The following is a 16514-nucleotide window of genomic DNA, read 5'->3' as shown; positions in this document are numbered from 1 at the left end:
TTATCACTACAAGAGTTTTTTTCTCCTGCTGATAATAGCTCATCTTAATTAATTAGCCTCTTACTCCACCTTTTCATGTTCTCTGTGTATATCTATCTATATATCTTCTTACTATACGCATCTGATGAAGTGGGCTGTAGCCCACGAAAGCTTATGCTCAAATAATTTGTTAGTCTCTAAGGTGCCACAAGTCCTGTTCTTTCTGGGGATACAGACTAACAGGGCTGCTACCCAGAAAGGATAGAACCATGTGAGGGTCACCTGAGAAGCAAGAAAGAACCAGATCAAACAGAAGTGAAACTGACGTGTCTGTTTTCACCTAGTGCTAGCAATACAGAAATGATAAAAAGCCAAATTTGATTTTAAAACTTTATGCATTGGAAAAAGAAAAGGAGGACTTGTGGGCCCTTAGAGACTGTAGCTCACGAAAGCTTATGCTCCAGTAAATTGGTTAGTCTCTAAGAGGCCACAAGTCCTCCTTTTCTTTTCGCGACTACAGACTAACAGGGCTGCCACTCTGAAACCTATGCATCGGAAATAATCCGTTATTAGTAACGGGGATTTTACACTAACACAATCAAGACGTGTTTTAAAAACAGCAGGATGGTTTTTATCTGGACAAACATTCCTTTAAGTTCTCTCTGTTTTATGGACTCTCGCTTCGGGAGCGCTAGCAGCCGGTTGTCCCGCATGCTCCGCAAGCTGGACGAACGCAGAGGCGGCCACAGGCAAAGCAGTTAAGCCTTCGCGGAGGTTGTCCGCAGACAGCAGCTGCCCACGCCGAGGCCCGTTTCACCCGCCCCGCTGCACGCTGAGCTCCGCCCGGCCCGGAACGCTGGTGGCGGGCTCCTGTTCCCGGCCGGAGCGGAGCGCAGCGAGCGCGGCGGCCCCAGGATGGCGGCGGCGGGCCTGGTGTTCCCGTTCCGCGATGCCCGCTGGCTGCCGGACCCGGTGCTGGGGCCCCGCCCGGCCGTGCGCACGCCGCAGCCTGTGCCGCTCGTGATCGATAACGGCTCGTTCCAGGCGCGGGCGGGCTGGGCCTGTCCGGACCCCGAGGTGCCCGGGGAGCCGCTGCTCCGATTCCGCTCGCTAGCGGCCCGCAGCCGGGGGGCCCGGGGCGGGGCTGGCGCCGAGACCCAGGTGGGCAACGACCTGGGCAGCCCCGAGCCGCTGCGCTGGCTCCTCCGCTCGCCCTTCGACCGCAACGTGCCCGTGCAGCTGGAGCTGCAGGAGCTGCTGTTCGACCACATCTTCCAGCGCCTGGGCGTCTCCTCGCAGGTGCCGCCCGGGGGCAGGGTCGGGACCGGGGGGGACCGAGGAGGGATCTGGAACCTGGGCCGCGGGGAAGAGCAGGGACGGGGGGCGCTAGCCCCGGGGAAGGACCAGGTGAAACCCAGCGGGGAATGGGGGGTGGAGCCTGAGCAGAGGGGTGAGGGGCATGGCTGAGAGGGGTGAGGGGCATGGCTGAGAGGGGTGAGGGGCATGGCTGGGGACGGTTGTGGGAAGGAGGATCCAGGAGGAGCAGACGTGGAGAAGGGTTTCTGGTCGCACTGTTTGGGAAGGCGGGCGGGGGAGGTAGATCGACACTGGGTATTGACTGGGGGGTCGGGATGGGAAGGGTGAAGAGCTTGGGGTGGGACAGAGTTTGTGGCTGAGCAATAACGGAGGGAAATGGGGGCGTTCTCAGGTAAAGCTACTGGTAGGGTGAGACGGCCGAGGTACGGAACAGAGTATGTGTTACGGTAGGAAATCCCAAAGGCACTTCTAGTTTTCTCTTTAGGGGGCTGTGTTCTGATTGTGCCCAGTGTCTTGGGTTCTGGGTTGTAAAACGAAGCTGTCCAGTCCGTCCTGCACTGAGAACTGCACCGGGAGTGGGGCCTTGACTTCTGGGAGGCTCTGCAGAGTTCTTGTTGCAGGCCCTTGGTTGAGAACAAGTTGTTTAGAGCCAGCCTTTAGCAAAGAGATTTGGGGGTTTAGCTGAGTGACCATCCCTCCTTGACCTAGTTGTCTGTTTCATATATCAGACTGTATTTTGTTTGTACAGCCCTTTACCATATTGTGTGTAAAAAATTATCCAGCCCTTTTAAGCCTTGGATAAAGCTTTAAAGGAGCCTATATCCCACTCACAATTAGATTCCTAACTGCCTGAATCCATTTTGGAAATGGGAGTTGGGATCCTAAGTCACTTAGATGCATTAAAAAGCTCCCTTTTCTTCCTAAAATTAGGACCCTGCCCATTAGTCTCTACTAGTTGAAGTAATGGTGGAATTTATAGGGTAGACAGGGTTCAGGTATTTTTATTACTTTGTCACTTAATCCTGACTTTTATAGTAGTCTATAAAAAATGTACACCAATCATTGCTCCGAGCTATTGCTGGTACCCATAAGTATTTGCATTATGCTCGTTAAAAGTAGGGCTGAGGGAGACTAACAAATGAAATGTATTTTCACTCTTTATCTGCATATATCTTTTAAGCTCTATATGCAAAATAACTAGAAATGAGAAAAGATCTGTCTGTTCAGTATGTGTTGATCACATGAACATCATAATTCTCTTATCATCTCTGTCCCATTGTTCTGCTGTAGGGTTGTGTTGACCATCCAATCGTTTTAACAGAAGCAGTGTGCAATCCTCTGTATTCGAGGCAAATGATGTCAGAGCTCCTGTTTGAATGTTACCAGGTCCCAAAGGTTTCATATGGAGTGGACAGTATGTACAGCTTCCACCACAACAGAAGGCAGGGCTGGCCGTGCAACAGTCTGATAGTGTCTTCTGGTTATCAGTGCACGCACGTTTTGCCAGTCTTAGAGGGCAGGTGAGTGACGCTCTAGCACAGGTTTCCACAAAGTGACGCACAGCGGCTCTTATTTTGAATACAGACATGAAGGCAGCAGATAAAACAGGTTCCCTCAGTGTGTGTTTTGCTCCAAACAGATGCTGGGACCTGAAGTCTTTGCAGGCTCAAATTGATATTAAAAACAAGAAAGGATGGGTGCGGTCAACCTCCCAATAGCAAGATTTGGGCTAATATACTTGAATACTGGGGTGAAGTGTACTCTTTGTGGAATACACACAATGCATTTCTTTATTGTTACAGTGCATAAATCCATGTTTCTAAAATAAAGGGGTAAGATAATCTTTCTACTAGTAAAATACCAGACACAGTAGAAAACGTACATACATTGTGTTTAATGTGATTGCTTAGACAGTCTAAAAGGCTGGGTCAGACGTGTGAAGCCCTCACCTGGGCTTTGCCAAACTGATCAAACCATTGATCCATGCATTCCAGTATTCTTCCTGCAGTAAATGGTCCTGTAGCCTATACTTGATGCTTCAGGGAAAGGCAAACTTTCTTCACATGATGCACATGGCCAGTTGTGCAGTGCTGTACAGGGAAGGGAGCTTTCTCTAGCAGTCAGTTTACTCCGTGAAGTAGGAAAATTTGTGCTTCTGTGAGCTGGCATAGCTAGACATATTGTTTTTCACAAAATAGTCTAGTTCAGTGTTTCTCAATCAGGGGTACACATACCACTGGGGGTATGCAGAGGTCTTCTAGGGGGTAGCAACTCCTTTAGATCAGTGTTTCTCAACCTGGGGGTTGCAACCCCCAGGGGGATCACAGGACGGACTTAGAGGGTCTCAAGCGTAGGGCCAGCCCTAGGGGATGGCAAGCAGGGCAGTTGTCTGGGGTGCCACGTAACAGGGGCCCCTGCAAAACTAAGTTACCTGCTTCAGCTCTGGGTGGCAGGGCTCTATCTTCAGGATGGCTCATAAGTGAAGAACAGGCTCAAGTATCACATTTCAATGTAAGTGGAATATAAATATTGTAATCAATTTCTTTTATAATTATATGGTACAAATGAGAAAGTAAGCAATTTTTCAGTAATAGTGTGCAGAGACACTTTTGTATTTTTGTCTGATTTTTGTAAGGAAGTAGTTTTTAAGGGAGGTGAAACTTGGGGTACACAAGACAAATCAGACTCCTGAAAGGGGTACAGTAGTCTGGAAAGGTTGAGAGCCACTGGTCTAGTCGAGGTGACTCTGAACCTCTGGCCATGGATTCTGCAAGCTGATTGTACGCTGGGGGAAGATTAATCCACTGTGACCAAGTATTTCTTTTTGGTGTTAATTGTGTGTTATATGCTCTGTTGATAATCTCCTGCGACTCTTATATTCAAGCATTTCTTAATCAACTTTTCCCCTTTCCAGTATGTCCCCCTGCCTTTTTTTTTAAAGGAGCTGAAACTAATGTGACTGTACCTGTTTTGAGTCCCATTGCTTTAGAAGTGTTGTGATCCTATGGGATTTCCAGGTCTCAGTGGGCACAGACATTTTTTGTGTCCAGTCATCTTTGATATTTTCCCTTCTGTAAAGCCAGTTCTACGCCTGTTCTGTCCCCCCCACCCCCCGACCTCCCAAAAACTCAGCAAACCAAAACGACCTGACAGTAGGGGCTTTTTGCAAACAAAAAATGAAACTTACAAAGCTTTTTGAATAGTCTACAGTTGATGGTGTTGGGGGTAGCAAAGGTGTTGGATCTGCTATGTATTTGCCTACTTATTTATAATCAATATTATTTCCCTTGCAATTTAAAAGAGATGTTTTATTCTGTGAAGTTCTGGACTTCTCTAGTTTCCTTTGTCTGCGTTTTTTGTATTGCGTTAGATTGGATGCTAAAAACTGCAAACGTATCAATCTTGGCGGATGCCAGGCAGCTGTGTATCTTCAGCGCCTTCTGCAGTTGAAATACCCTGGGCATTTTGCTGCCATCACTCTCAGCCGCATGGAGGAAATACTGCATGAACACAGCTACATTGCAGAGGATTATCTAGAAGGTAAGGCTGGGTGTAAATCAAAACCACACAATTTTAATTCAAGCTTGATCCTGTCCTCTACCTCATTGTCAGGTCGACAGGATTCTCCTTTTACTGAGATTCTGACAGTCTTCATGCATAAAGCAGTTAAGCCTTCATGGCCTTCATTAGTCCAGCTTGTAGCACATATGGGACAACAGTTTCATAGCAGTCCATAAAATAGAGAAAATTTAAAGTAATGTTTATAAAAATAAAACTCGTGCTATTTTAAAAACATTTTTGTTAGTATAAAATCCTTCTGTTACTAATAACTGGGATTATTTCAAATGGGTACATATTTTAAAATCAAATTTTCCTTTTTATCATTTCTTTATTGCTAGCATTGGATGAAAATAGACCGGTCAGCTTCACTTCTGTTTCTGATCTGGTTCATTCGCTGCTTCTCATGTATCCATAATACATTTCTATCATGTTAGGGCTACTAGCATTTCAGAGAATGCATCTGATAGACTGATACACAAAATCTTCCAAAGGGGCCCTAAAATGTAGTGGCTAAGCTAGGAATCACTCTAGGCATCTTGCAAAGAAGGATACGTTCAAAGGATGGGTACTTTCTAGAAGAATTTTATTTATATATTTTTGTGTTTAAAAAGTACTACTTCATGAAAAAATCCTGCGCAGTAAAAGAGTCTGCAAGGGCCTGTGGAAATACAGGGAGACATGCAACCTGGGCAGAAGGACTTTAAGAATGAGTTAGGGCCCTGTTCACCACTCCTCTATTTCATGCTTTTTGCATTCTGGAGATCAGAGTGCAGCGAGACAGACTGGAAGACTCTTGATCTGAGTATGCAATCTAATGCTCTCACATTCAGTAGGTGCTACTTTGAGGGGACAGCTAACAGGGAACGATGGTTGGCTAGGCAGTAGGAAAGGGTCCCAAACTAGATTGCTGCTTCTTACCATGTTCTTTAATGTGAGAACTTCCAGAACGGGGTATGGACAAGGTAAAGTGTCAGCCTGGCAAATAGCTTATTTGCGTTCAAAATATTCCCACAGAGCTGCAGAAGTGGAGGTCGCCTGAGTACTACGAGAGCAACGTGCACAAGATGCAGCTGCCCTTCTCCAGCAAACTCCTCGGTAGCACCCTGACATCAGAGGAGAAGCAGGAGAGGCGGCAACAGCAGCTACGTAGGCTCCAAGAGCTTAATGCACGCCGGCGGGAGGAGAAACTGCAGCTTGACCAAGAGAGGCTGGACAGGTTGCTCTACGTGCAGGTAGTTATAGAAGATGAGTTTGCTGTGTGTTTGGGGGTGGAGGGTCCTGCTCTCAGAGCCCTAATGACCTGGCAACGTCTCCAGAATGGCACTGTTTCACATACAGCACATTGAAGACTTAGCAGTTACCCTGTTAAGGCAGCAAGTCTGCATCACAGCAGATGGAATTGTGTTATGATCTACAGCAGCCAAGGGGAAATGTCCAGTGCCTTTCCCCTGGAATTTTCAATAGGACCATTGGCAACCACTATCTACTTAATGGTGGGATCTCTCTGCAGGAACTGCTAGAAGATGGTCAGATGGATCAGTTTCACAAAGCTTTGGTTGAACTGAACATGGACTCTGCCGAGGAACTGCAGTCATACATCCACAAGCTGAGTCTGGCCATTGAACAAACCAAACAGAAGATCCTACAGGCAGAAGTCAGCATTGAAGTGGATGTTGTGGATAGCAAACCAGAGGTACGACACTGAAGCCAGGTTACTTCTGTTACTGCATGCACTCAAAATTACATATCCTGAGAGTGTCTCCGTTCCCTAGACTATTCTTGTGACTGAACGGCTCTTCCCTTTAGCAACCTGCAACTCCCTATTGATTTGAGTACTGCTGCCCTGCCCCACTGCGACCCCTCTTCCCACCTGGCTACGGGTACGTCTGGAGCTGGCTTTGTGGTTTTGTCTGAAGTTTACAACTCTTGCTACGTTCAGCACTCAGTATCCTCACGCATCTTTTGGATGTCTGTTTAGATTTATACTCCAATACAAAAATCAGATCAGCCATCCTGACACTTAGTTAAACTGTACAATTATCTGGGATGAACAGGCTTCCCTGGTTCCCCCCAGAGCCGATTAGGAGGGTGGGGGAAGGAGAAAGTACCTTCATTGGGATTGGGGCAAGAGCAGTCGGAGGGGCTGAATGTTTTCCTTTCCTTCTTTTTAACACATGCTCTAAGCAGCACCTATAACTTAGTATCGTTATACAATGTATCCCCATAGCACCACCTTCTCCCCTCCTGCTTTGTACTCCAGGCACAGGACTCGGCCACACTCTACCCATAAAAAATTTAGGAACAATGTATTATTCAATTTTTGAAATATAAGTAAAAGTGACCATCCCATGTTCTCGGTACCTTCTGTGGTACCATAATTAATTTCCACAGTAATATCAACATGGACTGCTCATCCCACTCACAAATAAATGCACATCAACAGACATAATAAGAATCAGGCCCCTCCAACCAGACCTAAAGTGTTGGGTCTTACACTGTGCCTGGAAGGTTAACAAATCTGGGCTATTTTGGACCAAAGGGTGGACCAAGTTCCAAAAGTTGAGGCATGGTTACGGAGAGCACCTTGTTCTAACGCCTTAGTGGTACTGAGGGTGCTCCAGCTCAAGTACCTTCGCTGATTTCTACTGCAGCAGCATGGCACGGGCACAGAAGTAGACCCAAGTGACCAAACCATTTAGGACTGTACAGGTTGAAACTAAATTTGAATTCTACCCAGAAACTTTATTGGCAGCCAGTGCAGATCCCAGAGCAGTGGTGTGAGACTCCAAGTAATTGGCCTGCCACCTTCTACACTAGCTTTAATTTGGGAGTGGTTTCAGGATGAAGTCCCAATTAGAGCATGTTGCAGCAATCAGATGTTGAGGTGATCAAGGCATGGAAAATCTGTGGCACAGTCCCTGCATCAGAGAGAAGAATCTCACTCTTCTCACCATATACAGGTGAAAAAGTGATCTTGACTGTCACTGCTATCTGCCCACCCAAGACCAACCCAGGATCTATAATATAAAGATGGCACAGGTGGTGGCTGCACCTCCTCAGTTAGGGGTGCTGATAGGAGCTTCACTGATTCCTCTGGCTGACTTTTTTTCTAACCCACTAATAATCTCAGTCTTGTCCAGACTGAGTCTCAACCAGCTAGCCCTCATCTGAGCTCCAAATTCGAGAGAGTTGGTTATTTCTTTACTACACCACACAGGTCAGACATGACAGAGATGTAGAGCTGGGTGTCATTGCCATACTGAACACTTCAGTCCATGTTCCTTCATTAATCCTGCCAACGGTGATGCTCGTTGAACAGGAAGGATGATAAAATAGACTCCTGTGACACCCTGTTTGAGAAGGCCTGGGGGGCGGGGCCCAATTGCCCCCAAAATCTGCTCAGAAAGATTGGAGTGGAGAGCCTGTCTACCCTAAGGGAATAAAAGCCAGGATTCAGAGGTGGTTAATTACATTGTGTACCATGTGCTGTGCCTGTGGGCACATTTTCCTATCTCTTGCTACTTTCTTCCCTCTTGGGTATTTGTCTTATTTTGTCTTTTAAAAGAAGCCTAAACATTTAACAGATCTTCAGCTAACAGCATCCGTCTAAAATTAACTCTTCCCAAAAACATGGGATGTCATTTAAGACTTTTGAGCAAGAGCTTTTTCTATTTAAGATTCCTCTCTTCCCATTTTAAAAAGGGAATGAGGGGATTTGTTAACATACTCAGACCATTTAAAACTTAACTTTTTTCCCTTTGTTTGCTCAGTGTTTCAAAATAGCCTGTTTGGTGTACAACGGGCAAAGCCAAGACCACTGCAACAAACCCCAAACCCAAATTACTGTTTGTTGTAGAAGTAAATGAGGTAATTTAAAAAGTTACCCTAAAAATCTTGCCCGGTTCTCAAGAGTAGGCTCATGGCTAAAGGTATCATTGCTCAGCGAAGAGCTTTGGAGATATGACCATCCCTGTGTCTGACAGAATGTCCTTGTGGCCTTTCTGGCACAACACACACAGACCGTGCTTGTCTGAAACTAGGCAACTCCAAGGCTGATGTGGCAGCTGTGTAGTAAGTGTTTATTATAATAAACAGTAAGTGTTTATTTTCCAGACCCACACAAACAAGGTGAGGAATTGTGGTAATTATAGAACAGTTAAAATCTGGTGCATTTCCAGTTCTTCTAACTGATCTTAAAAACCTATTTAAATAAGATTTAATGTAGATTTTGGATAGCAGAGACCCTTTCTTCTAACAAGGCTAATTCAGGGGGATGGGTGGTCAGTCTGTTGAATAGGAGGCTTAATGTGTGAGTTGGCATCTTGATCAGGAGTTAAAGGGCTTTATGGAATTTATTCCGTGTGTGTGTGTGTGTATATATATATAATAATATAATATTGTTCCCTGGTTTTGGTTTCTCTTCAGTGCCTGAGAATTTTTAATGCTTGTGTAAGTGTATTGCAGAGATGAGGTTTCAGGCAGCAGGGCAGGATCAGGCTAACAGGCCATTGTTTCATCAGAATCCCAGCCAGTTATAGACTTGGCACATCGGAGCTAAGGTCACTGAAATAACTGATCCTCTTGGTTTCTTTTTCCAGACCCTGGACCTGGACCCTTTGGGCAGTGAACAGTCCCTGGAAGATGTGGAAAGCATTCATGAGTTTGAGCCTTTGTTTGCTGAGGAACAGCCTGAAGTTGAGAAGCCAGTTACCACCGTGGAGGTTTGACTCTTTATAATCTTTCCTTGCTTCATAGGGATTGCCCTACCAGTCGAGACCAATTTTCCAGTTGGTCTACTGTCCTAGCTCAATAGCAGCCAATGCTGGATGCATTGGAGAAAGGTTTCTCGTCCCCTGGAACATTCTACTATGGAGAAAACTTCTTCGCAACTACAGTTGATCAGTTATATTCTGGTGCATGAGGATTGATGGCCCTTGCGCTTTTTTGTCCTACCTAATGTAGCTGCTCATACTTATTCAAAAAGTGTGATCATACTTTGAAACTTACTGTTTGCCTCTGCAGCCACAATTAAATAATAGAGGCGTACTAGAACTTTGCATGTTTCAGCTGACTGATTTGAGACTGGTGTGCAGCCAAGAAACTAAATGAAAAGACTCTGATCTTTTTTCCTCCTCACTAAGGTTTATCTTTTTAATGGAGTAATGTTTTACATCTTGTAAGAGGCTCTTATAAACAATGGCTCGTTAGAAAGAAATATTAAATGTTTGAATAATAGAATTGATGGTTGTCCTCTTGCGGTCAGCTTGGTACGTTGCACAGATGCTTTAATTTCATTCTCCATGAAGATGTCCTTCAAGCAAGTGAGACTTGGCTGCTGGTATTGCAGCTGACTGGGCTTCTTGCTACCAGTTTAACCCTGTCCACACTAGAAACACAAACCTGTTAGCTACGGCAGTATGTCAATGTAGCTTTTGCTAGCAGGATTCTGGCATTGTTTCCCTCAACAACATAGGGAGGGATTTTTTTTTTTTTTCCTGAGAAATTTTAATATAAAATGAGGCTAACAGGCTGTTAACCTACGTCAGGTGTTGGTCTATAGCACAGTTCTGCTGGCAGCTTCGTCAGAAAAAAGTCCCTGTTGACAGTGGTAAGGCAAACAGCACTAAAGCTCTACGAACACGGCTCTGTTACCAGTGACTTTAGCCATATCTAAAAAGGGCAAACAACCTTGCTTAGCTGACTTCTACAGCAGAATCTGGCTCGGTGGCATGGATGGGGATAAACCCAGTCACAACAGGCTAGACCGCAGCTCCAGCCTATGTCTCTATTATGTGCTTGTCTGCATTAGCCTTGTTTTTTTTTATTTGACTGTTCCTGCCACTGATGGTAGCAACAGCGAGAGCACTAGTATAGACAAGGCCCCATTGGAGGTTTTAACAAAGTAACGTGACTTCTAACCTTGCTTAGGGCAGGCCTACATGACACGGTGACTTAAAAGTAGGGGCAACCATTAGTGCCTTGGAGCTCAAATTGTAACAGTAAGGAAAAGGTCTAGTATAGATGCAGCCTGTTTGGGCTGAAGCCTGGTTTTATAACATGATTTGGCCCTGCCCACACTGGCTGGCCAAACCATATTACAACCTGGCTTGCCCAGAACTGTACTGAAAGCGTGGTTGTCAACCTCTGCCCTGTGTAGCTGGTGCCTTTGTAATCCAGTTAAGCAGCAATCTGCTGGGAAAATAGGAAATAGAAAGGGAAACAAAGCATATAGTGATTTATGGATTACAACACTGATGTTGCCTGAGGGTCCTTTCTGGTTTGTCTGTCCCTAAAATCTCAGGGCTTCCTCAAGGATCAGGAAGGGATTTCCTCCCCCGTAGTCTGGGTGCTTTTTGTCTCTTTCTTCTGAAGCATCAGAGATGGCCAGAGCTGGGGCACTGGATGGGGACGACCAGTGCTCTCCGGTGGTACTGAGCATTCTCTTTCTCGGGTGCTTGGCTGGTTAGTTCTTGTTCATGTGCTCCAGGTCTAACTGATTGCTATACATGACCTGATGGGGGTAGGGAGAGGCGAGGTGGGGTTGCTATCTTCAGCCTGGGATGCAGGTCTCTTGCCAGGATAATTGGAGTATACCTCACTTAATTCCCTGCCACTGCAGAAACCTCAAATTTGGTGCACCTCAGTACATCCTGTTCTCGCCCTGTGGCACATAATAGTTTAGTCTTCTGATACCTTGGTCTAATTTCAGTTGGAGATCAGAATAAATCATCTGGTTGTCCCTTCTGGGCTTAAATTCTATGACTCTGACACTTTAGTCCCCCAACATGATTAAAACACACTTTGGGCTTACAGTGTCGATAGAACGGAACCATGATTCAACCGTATTGACTATGTTCTACAGACCTGCAAGGCTCAAGCCCTATTGCACTGTAGGAACACAGGTAAAACATGAGTTAGTCCTATCTATGCTGCCAAGTCAAACTGTGTGTGAACTGTCAGTGCACTGGTGTATTGGAATCAGATCCCGCAACATAGTAGTTAAGGAGGCATACTTTCAGGGAGGGGAAAACGTAGTGGGAAAAGAGAGTTAATATTTAATGTTTTATATTTACAGCCCGTGTTTAACCTGGCAGAATACCACCAGCTTTTTCTTGGTACGGAGAGAATCAGGGTTCCAGAAATTCTCTTCCAACCCTCTCTGATAGGAGAAGAGCAGGCGGGCATAGCAGAAACCATGCAATACGTCCTGGACAGGTGAGTTAGCAAAACTGCTTGCGCTTTGCTTTGCGGAAATGGAATTAACTCCTTTAGGCTAAACTGAAAACTGATTAAGGGCCCAATCCCACTAAAATTCATTTTGATCTGGGCATTTAACTCCCTGAAGCTCCTCTGAAAATCCTCATCTTAGTTTTGAATTTCAGCTCTCACAGTTTGGGTCAAAACAGCTGCTTGCTTGACAGCACAGGTATTCAAATCCTCTTTTCTTTTGCTGGCCTTGGACTGTTGTGGATCAATTATGTGGCCTTTGTGTTCTGGACTGAATCGTTAGTGACCGAGTAACAGTCCTGTGCTAGCCTAAGTAGATACAGATGCCAACAATAGCCCCTTATAGAAATCTGAATCATGACACTACAACCTGGAGTCGTTCAGGATTAGGATAGTCCAGGGGCTTGCAAATCAGTGTAGAGGGACACTAAGTAGATGCCCAGCCCGACCCAGAGCCCTAATTCATTTATTTTTATCAGCATTGAGTCCCCCCACAAATGTAGGACCAGAAAAATAATCTAATATGAGAAAAGTTCTAGCCCTACATAAAGGACTGTGGATTGAAATCACTATAAACAGAATTCTGGTAATGTAGGATTCTGATTCTAATGTGGGAACCAGCAGAGGAACTGTTTTAATGACTTTGTCTGCTACCTCAGTGAACTTCTGGCTGTCTACAGGAAAACAAATATGAGCATCATATGTGGTATTCATGAAGCAAGGACTGTCTGCTTATGTCCAAAGAAATCTCGCTTGACGTTGAGGTGGCAGTATTCTTCTCCATAGCTATTCGCTCGCTGCAGTGAGATGCTCCCGAAGTTGAAGCATTGGTTTTCTTCCGGCAGGTATCCAAAGGAGCAACAGGCTTTACTTGTCCAGAATGTCTTCCTCACTGGTGGAAATACAATGTACCCTGGACTGAAAGCCAGAATCCAGAAGGAGCTACTTGAAATGAGGCCATTCCAGTCTTCTTTTCAGGTGCGGTATTGGCTGTGAAAATGCACAAGCTCACAGTGTATTCTGTTTAAAAAAAAGCAAAACGTGCGTAAGAGAAGTGAGGCGAAATCCAAGTCTCTTGTATGGTTTTGTAGTGACGCTTGCAAGGTCCTTCCTACCCATCTCAAAACAACTTGCACAGCTTTTCCCACAGCCTGCCATTTCTTTTTAAATAGCAGACTGGTCTATAGACAGTATAAAATGAGTGATGTAATCATAGTCTATTCGTTTAATATCTGTTGCTTTGCAGTTTGATGACTCTACATAGCACTGGCCTTCATATGACTGACCAGCGCAGAAACATGGATGCAGCCATGTTTTTGGCAGTTGTAATAAGGGTTACTATTGAATGCCACTCGCTATCTTTCTGTATATTAACCACCTTTGGGTGGCTTTCTCCTGATCACGTAATCCCCTTATTTGCTGCTGCGCTCTGTGTAGTTCTGCTGAAGGTAGAATTTGGGGCTGCCAGCTTCCTCACAGCAACATAGTGCCAGCTTTTGGTGTTCCTACTTCTTTACTCTTTGATCTCTTGACATAGTCTCTTCCTTCCTCTTTTTTTCTACCCAGCAACCTCTCTTGCCCCTGCCTTCCCATCTGGCCTACCCTGCCACCCATGAGGTGACACTCCCTGTTAGTACACTACATCCAACATGCTTGCATTGCTATTCCCAGCTGCACTGTAGCCCCACACAGCTGGATGTTGGCTTTCAAGGAGTGAGAGTTAAGTGCTTGGAACATAATCAAGTAGGTTCCCAGCTATTTGATCATATTAAATGCACGATCACGGTAGCCAGTAAATCAGGTAGAATAAGTTGGCAGTTCTTAAACTGTGTTCTGGAAAGCTGATTGATTGCATTGTGCTGGGTTTTCTGGTTTCCTGCTGCTGATTCAAAAAAAAAAAAAAAAAACCAAGTAAAACACTAAGCACCCTATAACTACTTCTTTACTTTTCCTTATTAGGCAATTACTATAGTTGCTGCATGGATGTTATGTGGTCATGTATGGAAAGGGAGGTGTCAACACAATGATCTTCCCAGTAAGATGTGGTCCATGCTGTAGAAGCCCCTGCCGTAAATTCTTCATTTTAACATTGATATCTCTTGAATCAGTGATGGTGCTGGGAATCTCTGAGAAAAGGGCAATGTCAGTGGAAGATGATACAGTGCAAGCTTCTCCAGTACAGCACTCCTTACTCTTCATCTGCAGTTCTTCTCTGCTATTCTAGTTCTAGGTTGCCAGACCGTTCTGCCAGTGCTCTTAACCTGTGCTGCCCCACCACTATTGTTCTAACCTTGGGCTTCCTCTTGTTCTGAATCCTGTGGTGGGATTTTTGATGTACATAATACAGAGGTCCACTAAACCCACTGGGGATTTGTCTTCAAGAGCCAAAGAACAATACTTTGACCCCCATGACTTCCAGGGCATTAAGTGGGATTGGCTCAAACTCTTAAATGTAATGTATGGAATATTGCAGTATGTAGACTCAATTTTGTGAAGTAAGTTAAGGGGCTACTCTCTCCCGGAGTCTCTCTTGTTTTCGGGGCTCACCTTCATTGACAGACCTCTTCTTTGTGCTTTCTAGGTTCACCTTGCTTCCAATCCCATTCTGGATGCTTGGTATGGAGCTAGGGATTGGGCACTGGAATATGTGAACCATGAAGAAGGCTGGATAACCAGAAAAGATTATGAAGAAAAAGGGGGCGAATACCTCAAGGAGCACTGTGCTTCAAATGTCTGTGTCCCCATTCGCCTTCCAAAACAGGCTCCACGGACAACTGAAGCTCTAGCACCCACCAAAGTACTGGCGGCTAGTGTAGGCAATCCTTGTGACCTGGCATAGCAGAGAGAATTTGACCACACACCCAGGGTTAAAGTGATTGCATGCCAAGCAAGGGAATAGTTGCTACCCTGGACGGTAAACTCACCATGGACTGCAGGCTGGAGCCTAGCACAGAGCATTTAGCACCTTGGGTAGCAAGTTTCTCTTGAACAATCAGGAGGGGGAGCTGTTCTGTGTCTCTAGTGCAGCAGCTGGCCTTGTCATAGCACTGTAACATGGAAGCTTTCGGCAGCTCCGTATCTGATGTTGCCTGCACAGAATATGGGACTATGCATCCATTCGATGAGGAATCGAGCAAGAGGATGAATACAGAAGATAACTATTTCAGATGAAAAACATGATCAACCTCTTGGAATTTGAGAGTTGTATTATAGAATATGTTTTATAGAATTCTTCAAATAAAAGAAGATTTTTTTTACTTTTTCATAGTGCTGTTTTATTAAATGACTTATTCTATAAGCAAGATTTATAATGTAGCAGTCCAGCAGGGGTCTCTCTTGCCCATTATAGTATGAGTGGTTTGTAAGAAAACCTGCACACTTCATTGGTATTAGAGAACAGAAAGCTGGGCTGATGCAGTGGCTTTAATCCTTGTTGGTTTGACCATCGATTCTTGTTTCCTCCTCCCACCCTCCAAATAAGTAACATTTTGAACTGGTAGCCATAATTGGCTTTTATTAATCATTTGTTTTAATCACTGTCCCCTTTAGGAGTGGGGCCACTTGTGCTAATTGCAGTTGAAGTATGCAGAGATCTCCTGGCCTAAAGACCTTACAATCTGATGGGCTTGCCAGATGCTTAACTATACCAAGGATCTGGCAGGGGAGAGGTGCAGGTCAGAGTGGCCCCTTGACCGACCGATAGTTTTGAGACAATAGGCCCGAGAGATGTGACCTGATTGGTTCTCCTCCTCTCCTCTCCCAGAGTCTGCCTCTGTTGTGGAATACCAGTTTAAGACCATCTTGCTGTGCTTATGGGTTTTAGAGCAATCTGAAAGTTAAGAGCTCCTAATATATTGATTTTGACATTGGGAACCCCTTGATCAAATAACCCCATCTTTGCACCATAAGCTCTACCCCAGCCCTTTTTCTGGCCCAATAGTCTTCTGTGCATGTAGATCTGAAGTCAGCAGTTCACTGGGGAGGGGAGGCCTGTATCTGAGGAAGCCCTGGACCAAACAACCCCAACTTGCACCATGAATTCTACCACAGTCCTAATGTGGCACGGCAGTATCGGGGTGGCATGGTAGTGCCACCACAGTTAAGGTTAAACCAGGATTTCCACTGTAATGGGGAGGAAAAGATTGGCCAAAATTGTCTTGCGTAACATAGATCACTTAAAGTTTATTGTAGTTTGTGCACGGCTTGGGGTTTGGTTTTGTTTTGTTTTGTTCCCCTACAGCCATCTGTGGGAGGAAATAGCAATCAGGGTTTGCTGTGACCGCTTTAAAGAGGGGATGGGACTAAAAAATTTCTAGTGTCTGACATTTCCTTCAGACCCCCCTTTTCACAAGAAGTAGAGCACATAGGGGGCTGAATGGTGTGACCTTTGGTATGTGTAGATAGCTTGACAAATAAATTTCAGCTATACA

The 16514-nt window shown here is 45.2% G+C and overlaps 1 protein-coding gene across 1 annotated transcript; it reads left to right on the top strand.

The window, feature by feature from the left end:
• Window positions 1-508: 508 nt before the first annotated feature.
• On the top strand, window positions 509-15347 carry ACTR5 (actin related protein 5). Its single transcript, XM_007057177.4, has 9 exons — window positions 509-1278; window positions 2587-2816; window positions 4667-4836; window positions 5872-6089; window positions 6368-6550; window positions 9456-9578; window positions 11933-12072; window positions 12930-13062; window positions 14666-15347. Exons 1-9 carry the CDS (start codon window positions 895-897, stop codon window positions 14921-14923), a joined length of 1839 nt encoding a protein of 612 aa, XP_007057239.2. The 5' UTR covers window positions 509-894; the 3' UTR covers window positions 14924-15347.
• The last annotated feature ends 1167 nt before the right edge of the window (window positions 15348-16514 follow it).

Source organism: Chelonia mydas, chromosome 13, assembly GCF_015237465.2.
Source record: "Chelonia mydas isolate rCheMyd1 chromosome 13, rCheMyd1.pri.v2, whole genome shotgun sequence".
In the NCBI taxonomy this organism is placed as follows: Eukaryota; Metazoa; Chordata; order Testudines; family Cheloniidae; genus Chelonia; species Chelonia mydas.
The sequence above is the reverse complement of the archived record's forward strand: the minus strand, read 5'-3'. Positions and strand labels throughout refer to the sequence as shown.

Coding starts and splice junctions, on each gene's coding strand:
- ACTR5 (XM_007057177.4), top strand. CDS start 895: ATGGCGGCGGCGGGCCTGGTGTTCCCGTTCCGCGATGCCCGCTGGCTG. Junction 1,279..2,586: donor GCCTGGGCGTCTCCTCGCAG/GTGCCGCCCGGG, acceptor GTTCTGCTGTAG/GGTTGTGTTGACCATCCAAT. Junction 2,817..4,666: donor TTGCCAGTCTTAGAGGGCAG/GTGAGTGACGCT, acceptor GTATTGCGTTAG/ATTGGATGCTAAAAACTGCA.